This window comes from Atta cephalotes (genome assembly GCF_000143395.1).
Source record: "Atta cephalotes unplaced genomic scaffold scaffold00030, whole genome shotgun sequence".
NCBI classification, from domain to species: Eukaryota; Metazoa; Arthropoda; class Insecta; order Hymenoptera; family Formicidae; genus Atta; species Atta cephalotes.
In genome coordinates this window covers 1364605-1375959 of record NW_012130094.1, presented here as the reverse complement: position 1 = coordinate 1375959, position 11355 = coordinate 1364605, and the positions used below count along the sequence as shown (strand labels likewise).

Here is an 11355-nt window from a genome sequence, read left to right as displayed (position 1 = left end):
TATATATATATATATATATATGTATACAATAATGTATATATATATATATATATATCTATACAAGTATCTATACAAGTATCCAGGGCGGCGATGAAGGAAAAATATAAAGACATGATGATTTGTTATTATGTATCTCTTCTGCCAATTTTCTAAATATTTTAAAATTCTACAAACATCATTAGAAATGGCAAAGAAAAACTAGAATACTGACAAAAATTATAAGTAAAAACAAAATTAGGATAATCATAAGATATAAAATGGGTCTTTGTTTTTAATTAGTTTTTAAATTCGATATCTTTTGTGATCATAACTCATTTTTAAGATTTATAATATTATCATTATAATATTTTAAAAAATTAAAGTCATTTGAGATATCAAAAAAGTCATATTTCTTTACAATTTTACTATTCGTAAAATTTTACAATTGCAGAAAAGATTAGAGTAAACAGGCATTATGGTCATACGGAAAAGATGATCATGGTTATAATTTTTCTAATTATCACTAAATAATACATTTTTGTAGTCATTCTCAAAGATAATTAATATTTACAGTAGTTTATGTGCGTACATTATTTGAAATAACAATATTACGAATAACAATATCATAATTATGAATATATTCATAAATATATTATAAATATATTAGAGAGAAAAAACTTGCTAACGTATATGAACGCTAATCGTACATCATAAACGCAAATTCCATTTGTAGATAACGAATCGTAAATTATTTGCAAGTATAACAAATATTCATTCTTTTTTGTATTTAGAAAAATTATTTGCTATAACTGTAAAATATTTATCAAATATGCAAATTTATATGTTTGCTATAAACAGTAAACAAATTTGAAATTTTTTTTACATTTAAAAAAATTAAAATTATTAGATGTGGGAAAAAGTTCATGGCGTTTTTTCCGTTACATCTAACGGAAAAAACGCCACGAACTTTTTCCCACACTTAATAAAATACATTTTATCTCAATTTATCTTATATATTATAAAAGTATCTATGTATTTTGAGAAATATTTTTTTTATTACAATGACAAAATATTCTTTTAATATATGTACTAAAGCAAAGCAAAAAGAAAACATTTTGTTTCAAAACGATAAGAGTATATAACTTAGGCCACTGTCATAATCGCTCATCATGACTGTCATAATTGCTCATTGTGACCGTTCGTGAAAAATTGAGAACATTTATATTTTGACCAATTAATTTAATACCACGCATGACTTTGCGTGACAGTCAATTTTTTATTTTATATTTATATAACCTTTTTCGTACACATAAAACACATACATATATATGTATATATACATATATATATAATATATATAGCTGTCAAACTATCAGAGTAGTTCTGAGTCATGATTCAGGAATATTTATAGCGATTTTGGTGCTACCTGCACTGCTCAACGTTACATTATATGTAGTTGTATAAAAGTGAAACATAAACATTCGAACGAAAAATTATTAAAGGCGACTCTGACCAAATGTAATCGGCGATTAATTCGGCAGAATTAATTAATTCGATAGAATTGTTCAAAATAAAATTTTTAATTATACAAATCGCTGTTTAATCTTTTTTCACATATATTAACATAAACTTGATAGTTCTCAATATTACGTGAATTATTGAATAATTTATTTAATATATATATAATTTTAATAAAGTTGATAGTATTTGAATAAAAAATTATTGAAGACCAATTTTCGGCAATTTTTAACAATTAATCTTGTTAACTATTGCGAAAAAATTGCAAAATGATAGAAAACTTTTCTTCTCAGTTTAGTCCATTCTACCCTTATGCGAAAGATTTATTTTCCAAACACTCTGTATATATTAGTTAACTACCGATTACATTGAGTTATATAATTAGAAATTTTACTATAATTCTATCAGTTGAATTAATCATCAGTTAAGTTAATCAGGATTTAATAAAAGATATTAAAAATTCATTAAAAAAAGATTATATTATTGTGTTAATATGTTATGTTAATTGGTTTCAAATAACTTTCAAATAATCATGAAATAAAACTGTGAAATTTATAATTATTTATACCGAAAAAAAACACATCTTGGTTGTGAAAAAAACTTCAGGCATTGACCTGCCATCAGACACATGAACAGTCTAAGCGGAGACAATGAAGACATAATATGACATATAATTAACGAGGGAGCTGTCGCTAATAATACAACAGCTTGGCCGGATGCGAAAGCGAGCTGCTATAATCTCAGTGTACTTAACGGTTATTAATAAAAAGCGCACGTTATCTCCTGGCCAATAACACGCGTTTAGCGCTTATCAACACACCATATGTTACTAAGCTTGCACGCACGCACGCACGCACGCACGCACGCACGCATGCACGCACGCACGCATAACACACACTACAATGATACCTACAAAGAGATTTTATGGACGAAATCTTACGGTATTTTCTTAATTGCTTCAAAATAATACTCAAATGTGATGAAAGGACAAAATTTGTATGATGTAATTTTGAGATACTTCAAGTATTAATCTTTACTCGTGCTCGTAGATGCGCAGAAATGAAATATTTTGCTTATCTGCGTGACATACATGCAGATCAAAGCACTTTTCAGCACAACTGCATTCAAGTTCTTATCGACCCTTCTCTTATTACTGCGATATTACACTAAAAAGATATTTCTCCTATTCTATTTTTTTTATTCTGTTTCTTTCGCCATATTTAAAAATCGTACAGGTATTGTGGAATAAAAATGTTGAAGATAGTAAATCATGAATTAAATCCTCTTTAAAACCATTGCTAATGTTAAATAACCTGTGATTGAAAGAGAGTAGTGATTTTTTAGGACATCCCGTATATATAGAATACGCGGGCTTGCAGTTGCTGCCGTAGATAAATATTATTGCAAGTCCCGAGCGCTCCGAACCACTTGATAGTATAAATACATCGCATCAAAGGCGGAGGCAAAGGCAAATGCGCACGCATTGTCGAATACGCAAAGTAAAACGGGGTGCCTATTTGCTATGCGTTTCCCTCACGATGCTTACATCTTCGCCCAAATTTTGCATAGAAAAACATGAAAGATCCTAAAACGTCATTTCTCGGAAAAACGATAAAACTGATGATTTATCTGTTCTATCATATGTTCAATCGCTTCAAACAATGTATGGCACTTGTCATTCTGCGCATGCATAGAAAATGCAAAGCAGTGGATGAGATCAACGCGAGAAGAAAAATGATTAAAAGTAAAATAGACAATAAGCGGAGTCTGTCAACAATACTGTGTGCAATCGTCATAAAAAAAAATAGATAAATATCAAATAAAAATGTTCTTTCCTTTTCCTAAGCAATTTATTTTTGTGTATTATCTTGTATCTGTGTGTATCTATTTGTGTATCTTATTGTAACGTGCATTATATAAATCATCTATTATATAAATTTATATTTTTTTTAAAAAAGTTAATTTTCGAAAAAGAAAAAAAAATTATTTCGCGAATTATTTTTCAGCAATATTCAATATTCAAAGTATAAAAACTAAATAATAAAAATATTATAAAAACACACATACAGTTATTTATATTATTTTATAAACAGACTCTAAAAAGTGAAAATTAAGTCAATTTTGAAAGAGTAGTTTTGAAGAGCTTAATTTTCAATAAGAATATATATAATAATATAATAATTTTCTATAAGAAAATTCTATATGAAAATTCACTCCATGGACTAAGATTCAGCTTACAAGTTTAGAATTTACATTTGAGCGATGCTTTCAATCTCAAAACATATACAGATATTTTAGATTTATATAGATATTTTGGAATTTCTTGAAATAAACTTTGCATTAAAAGAAAATCACTTTTAGTTGTCGCGCACGAGATATTTGTAAATTATTTTGAAATATTATAATAGCATATTATAATAGCAAAATTTGAAATGTAGCAACGTCATCTTTCTATGTGAAACAAAATTCAAAATCTAAGGGCCATGGCACATAAAAAACTTAAATATTAAGTAAATAATAAGTAAATAATTGACCAACAGTAGAAACTGTAATAGGCCATAACATAAGCAGCAGCAAATTCAATATTGATTTCCTTACTGCTTACGTTTTATTGCTTAAGTTTTTTTGCCATGGTTCCAAACCTGATTTAATATGTAACTGATCTAATAATTACTCAACATTTTGTTTTCTATTATATATTACTACGTTTACACCGTGCATTAAATCGCGGCCTACATCACAAATTCGACTTTCAATAATTTAGGTCCATTGATATATAAATAGTAGACAGATGACCTGTCTTCTCTATCAGGTCTCGTTTTTTGTGATTCAACCTAAAATATAGGTCAAATCGCAAAATCTCTCGGTGTAAATGTAATCTTATACTAAACTTCGCACGGGAAATATAGAAAGAAATAAGTTTTAGATCAGGTGAAAGGTTACGTCATTTTAAATGACACATTTCTAAAACTAGAAACGATTCATGCTTATTTAAAATGAATTAATTTAAAATGAAGCTGACTCAGAAATTTCATTCTGCACAATGCGTCGCAAGATCAAGGTTATTAGCGAGGTTTAACATTCTCTATAAATAACTGTAAAAAATCCCGAAGATAAAAGGTGTGTGCCTTCTGGACGGTGGTGTCTCGCAGTATCTCGTGCGACTATACATCATAGAAGAGCGCGTTGGGTGAAGTGAGCAATAAACAACGAGCAGTAGCGTGCAATGCAGCGGTGGTCGCGCGCGATTACGCAATGCCGTGTAATTTCAGTGCGAAATCCAAACGGTTAGGATTCGGCCGCTGAGAAATTTCGCAAGTGCCAAACGGCGCGCTCGCGCGACGCTTCTCGGCGTTTAACCTTGGCTCCGACAATTCCGCGAGAATCATCATTCTACTTCTCGTGGATTTGTGCACGCTGAATAATTCATCAACGAGAACAGCAACGTTAGCCCCACCAGCTCGATTAAGTCGAAGTGTCGTACGCAATTCGCGCTTAATTCCCCTTCGAGAGGATTAATAATATTTATTAGAGTTCATGTTGAACTAGAAATTGGGAGAAAAAATAAATTTTATATTCTTATAAGGAAACAACGAACTGCACTCCGAAAATCTTATATGGATGATTTCGATCACTGAATTAATTAATTGGAGCTTGAATCGAAATTCTGATTATAATTTAATTGGCGATTAATGCAATGATAGAATTACTAAAATTTTAATGTGTAATTCACAATAAAATTTAATTAAATATATTTTTATATTCCTATATTCAAAGCAGATCTTAGTACTTCAAATTTTGTGTGTGAATTTATATACATATTTGATTCTACAAACTGCAAGCAAAAAATCTTTTTTGATTTTGAATATAAATATAAATTTTGAATACCAATAAATAATTAGATGTTAGAGAGAATCTTACGAATAATTTGATAATGTGAAAAATATTAATATTCTTATAAAGATGCTTATTAACACCAAAATTATTAAATTGCTCGTCAATTTAACAAGTAATATTATTACTCTGATTCTGCTTATGATGACATTTTAAGACCAAAAAAGATTCGGCACGGGGAATCAAAATGTATATAAATTCACAAAGAAATATTGAACACTAAGCTCCGCTTTGACCGAATATTAGAAATTCTCATATTTAGGGGCCTATTCTGTAACTTTCAACGACTCTAACGATATCGTTAGTGTTAAGAATTACAGAATAGACTCTTTAATTAGATTTATTCTCATGGATCTAAATTTGTATCATTTCTAATATGTGATTTGCTATTCTTCTTTATGTTTATTTGTAGTAATAAAAAAGTTTTAATCTCGGTTCAACTCACTTTTTATTTTTATTCTAGTGTCAAAAAAAATAAAGAGTAATTTGAGGCGGAAATTAAAGCCGAGTTAATCTAGACTGATAGAAATAGGCTAAGCTTTAAAATTAATCTAGATTAATAGAAATGGATTTAGCTTAATCTTTTTATGTATTAAGGGCCAAAGAATTAATAATTCTTTCTATGCTAATAGATATTATTTGGTAATCGCCGGTTAAAATAACCGGAACTTGACCGAAGTCAGTCAAAATATATATTCACATATTAGAGTGTAGGTATAGATACAAATAGGGTCATAAATTCATTAACGCATAAAGTTGCACATATATTCGTGGCGCGTACTTCCTGCCTAAATGTTCGCATCATGATCGTGATTATTTAAACTGCAACGATTTAGACTTCTTATCTATCTTAAAGAGGCAAAAAGACTCATATTTCGTGTAGGCTTATAGTCTGACATATCAATATTTGACGAATAATAATAAACAATAATTGAAAAAATATTTTTTAAAGAATCAAGATGCATTAACATTTAAACAAGAAGCACGTGCTCTGAATGTCTACACATGCATGCAAATTCATATAGTATTTACAATACAAGCATGTGTATCGAAATTATTCGTATCGCTAAAGAATTTAAAAAAAAATGTAAAGGATTTAAATTGTGACTCGTGCATATAATATAGTCTGTAGAACAGTTCCCCTTCTCAGTTACATTGCTAATAATCCTTGTATATGCATGTATGACTACGTATATTAATCACACATGTCCGATTCGCTTGCACTCAGTGACCAATTTCAGTGCCTAAGAAATGTATATTTTCGTTTATGTAGTTAATTTGCATAGTTCAACAGCTTCATGCTCCGCAAAGAATGGAAAGACTTGGCGAGTCGATTGCCGGTGAGATATCCTTGTGAACGCGGTCGCACTGGATAATCATTAACACACGTGGTTGTATATGAGACCGATTGAGAGATCGGCCGGTTAATTCACCGCAAGTAACGCAGCTTCACACAATCCGAGCACCAATGACGGAATAAAATTCCCATTTCTTTGACACGTTGTTGGGGAACAGCGCAAAACGTTCAATGACATTTTTTTAACCTCGCAATAAGATGCAAGGTTATCGAAGTATCCGGACAAATGTAAAGCGAGATCCAGAGTTAAATTGTTGAATCAGTCTTTGGATTAATGACTTAAGATGACAAAATAAATTAATAATATCTAACGTATAACAACCATTTTCTTGTTTTTCTAATGGTGTAGAATGGTTTTTCTAATGGTTTAGAATTATTTGTTCTTTGGAAGCAACAAATATCTTTTAAATTTGCTTTTAAAGCACAGTAAATACTCAGCATACGTTTATCAATATAGGTCCATGAAGTTTTTGTTCTATAAATTAAAAAAAAATCAGGATTTTTGATTCTATCTCCAAATTATAACTTATTTGTTGATGTTTAGAGATCAATTAGAGATCAAAAATATTTTGCTGTTAAAATTCTGAGTTCAATTTTTATCATATTTCTTTCTCATCAAAAGAAAATTTGAAATTAACAGATAACATGTATCCGTTAATGCAACTTTACTTTTATCCATGTCTCATCCGTTTGATGAACGGAATAATGGAGATAAAAGAAAAAAAATTCATCTGCGGAAACTGGCGCGTGACTTCTTTTACATCCGGTACATGAAAGTGCTAAATGGCCATTACTAAACGTCAAGAGCGTGAAACGACTCATCAACGTTGGAGCAACAGCCCTAGTATCGTTCTTCTCTGTCTCGCTGTACCTATAAATGAAAGTCCCTGAAACGAAAACTGCCTACTTCCGAGCAATAAAGACCAATGCCGTAATCATCGTGATTTAACGACATTGACTCGTTCACCGGGAGTCGTCATATAAATGAAATAATGTTTTCATATCGAATCTTCCGATCTTCGAAAGAACATACTCGTCATTTCAAAGCAGCAAGTAGTTTCTACGACAGTAAATGTCACTATGTATGTTGCATGTGGCACTCTTTTGATGTTGGAACGAAGTCCGTTCTTCATAGCTGCACTATGTTTTCACTCTTCAAAAATAAATATATAATTTGACAGTGGAGAGAAAATGCATTCTAAAAAATATCGTTGTGGATTTAACACACACCATGCGGTATCTATGCAGGGTATCTCAAAATTCGTGAATCAAAATATTGCAGCAAGAAGATCTTTGAAAATTAAATAAAAAAGTTAAACTATGTTTAAATTATTACTTATGACTATCATTGAAGTGAACGCTCATCAACACCCACAAATACATGCCGCGTGTGATTCATGGACAGGTGGCTATCTAAACATAGTTTAGGATTGGCCACATTTAAACTTATATCTCAATATATCAAAAATTATTGCTTAAAATAAAAATTTAAAAATAAACTTTTTATTAAATTTTTCGAAACCTTTCTTGTTATGGTATTTTATTCGCGAATTTCGGGACGCCCTGTATAATTTTACTATGTGATGTTAATCAACATAGTGTGGATTTAAAAACTTGGTGTACCTCAATATTATCATAGTGTGGATATAATTCATGATGTCAATATTAACATCAACACGGTAAGAATTATATAGCATATGCGTTACATTCACACTGATTGTTTAGAGTATGGGAAAGATGAAAGAAACAATAAATTTAGCTATAAAGAACAAACGAATGTTTCTACTTTCTAAATTCTTCGAAGTGAATATCTAAAAAGTGAAATTTTATTCTTAAAATCTGAAAATTCTTTTTCAAAAGTTTTCACTTTTTAGAGCAAAATTCCACAAAGAACTTCAAGAATACGAGAACAAATTCTTTTACTGGATATTTCATGTGCGTTTCAAGAGTTACTAATTGTTTCAACTATTTTGAAGTCGATCATACGATCTTTTGAATATACGCGTGCAAAATTATGTTAATCGACAATCCTCTGATGTTGTCAGACGATTATCAATGTTTCGAGTTTGAACAGAATTATGATATTCTAATTTCGTGGAGTTTAATTTTCAATATTTTAGATGTCACGGCAAAGCCCTTCTATTCCTTTTATATCCTCTTTTATTCTGGAACAGCTGTTCTCCTGTCAAGTGGAAGTCTCCTCTTATGTCGCTCTCCCACTATGCGATTTGCCACGTGACCACATGGCCATGCGTGGAGTAAGAAAACGCATAAAAGACGGAAAGCGAGCGATGACATTTTCGTTTCACACATATTTCGTCAGGATAAGAGTTTGGGAATTAAGGGGATTCCGAGTCCGTAATAGACAGGCAGTTCGATCTCAATGATTCTAGAATATTCTACAATATTTTTCTGTGAAAACGCACGAGAACAGTTTCTATATTTATAGTTTCTATGTCTATAAACAGTCTCCAATTCAACAGAGTTCAGTTTAAAGTTTTTTTTCGTACATTTATCTTTCTTGATTTTTTTGAAAGAATAAAAAAAGCATCTACATATTAAGACATCTTGTATACATTTAAATACTAATATATTGTGAAATAAAAGAAAATTAATTAAAACAAACAAAATATTTGAATATTTGGACATTTTTGCTTGAAACAAAATAACAACAACGAATATATAATCACTTTTTTATACACAGAAAAGTTATAATAGTAAAAAATATTACAGAAAAAGACGATCGACTATTTCTACCAATGTAGAAAAACTTTAATCTCGATTTAACTTATTCTTTATTTTTTCCCAATTTGTAAAATTATAAAAAATAGAGAGTAAATTAAATTGAAATTAAAATTAACAGACATTGACAGAAATAAATATTAGTCCCTCAGAAAATATGATACAATTAGAACGCATCGTGTCTAACAATAAGTAATAATGTAAAAATGAAACAAATTGAAGTCGAAAAATATAAACTTTGAGTCCACGATGCTAGAAATTTCGAATAAAAAATAATTGGTCAATCGCATTGGTTATATGATCGAATTGTTCCAATGTAATATGTAAATTCTTTCTTTAGAAACTTCTCGGAGAAGTTTCTAATCTCGTAGGCATAAGGCTTAACAGATATTTTTTTCTGAATGGAATGTTATTTGATCTTCAAGATATTTCTTTCTGAACTGGAATGTTATTTGATCCTTGTTTCCCAAAAAAAATTTAACGTATTAGACGTATTAGACGTATTAGAATTTACTCCAGTATTTAATAAAAAAGCATCTCGATAATTTTAACGTCATATACACGTACTTTAAAAAGATAAGTCAAGTGTCTAATAGAAAGTGTGTAATTAGAGAGATAAAATAGATTTCCTGTGTTACTTTAATCATCATTTTCGGCTCCAGAAGAAGCTCGAATTGCTTTGCGCGGCAAAGTTAACTTTTATGAACTTGCGCTCAACTGGTGGTGCACTTGGTAGGATCATTACGTCATTAATCGCCGTAGGAACGATCCAAACCCTCTCTGGTCGAAGGCGCCGAGTATAAAAAGTGTTGACAATAGTTGTGTTCATCGGAAAAAGCAATTTTGCAAGTTTTTTCAATTTATTAGTTTATATTATTATATATATTTATTTAGATTCGATAAGAAACTAAGGGCCAATTATATTTAAAAAATTATGTAACATTTGCAAAGTTGCATTTTCTGCTGAACGCAGTCAATAAGTCGATCTAGGGGTGATCGATTCCCATGAATATTTAATTGATTTTTCTCCTTGTAATGTATCTACTTAATACCGATTACGATGCAAGATCCATCGTATCTTTCATTTATTTTTAACCCTCCTGAACTGTCAGAGTCTTGGATTTACTCAATTTGAATCCACTAAATCTCTTTGTCAAACAATTCAATTTTCTTTATATTACATCTGCAAATTTCAATTATTCTTATTAAAATATATTCTACAATTTATTCTTTTTTTTTATATTATTTTGGTTTCTTGAAATTAATTAGTGCCTTTTAATTAATAATTAAATGGAGTTTTATGGCGAGCTTCAGTAACTATATTACAAATTTTGGCGTCAGCTCTAGAAAATTAACAGCGAATGTTTCTCTCTCTCTCTCTCTTTCCATATCGTTTTTGCGTATCTCCATCCGAAGCTCAAATAGACATATGTATATACACTTTAAATTCAAGAAACGCAGAGAACAGTTGAAAGAGACCAACGGTCAGGGCGCGTACAATTCAGTAAATACATTTAAATGACGCCTGGCGTAATCTGCCCAGAACCGCCGAGAATGACTTACCGCCGGTTTAGGTACTCGCGATATTGGCGAAGCCGGCTTACCTCGATAAGTACAACGAAACACCAACAGCCAGCTCCGATCCTCGTTTCGAAGCGTGGCATACAAGCAAGGGAAGATACTACAGACGAGCCGCCCGGCGCGGCACGGACGGCGGTGTGCCCGCCCGAGCGATGCCACTGTCGACGTCGCTCTGAACTCTCTGAAGGTAGTCGCGCTTCGGCTCCGATCGCGCGTTTCCTCACTTCACACGGGTAACTCTCGGGTCGTCTGGCGCGTATGCAATCAGTTCACTTCGCCTGTCG

General features: G+C 31.0%; 1 protein-coding gene across 1 annotated transcript in view; it reads right to left on the bottom strand.

Annotated features, from left to right (window-relative positions):
* The window catches only part of LOC105620910 (TBC1 domain family member 24), a 24112-nt gene extending 16231 nt beyond the window's left edge, over window positions 1–7881 (bottom strand). The window contains exon 1 of the mRNA XM_012202388.1: window positions 7782–7881. Within this exon, the coding sequence (XP_012057778.1) occupies window positions 7782–7881 (100 nt within the window). The remainder of the gene's footprint in view (window positions 1–7781) is intronic.
* Between the last annotated feature and the right edge of the window lie 3474 nt (window positions 7882–11355).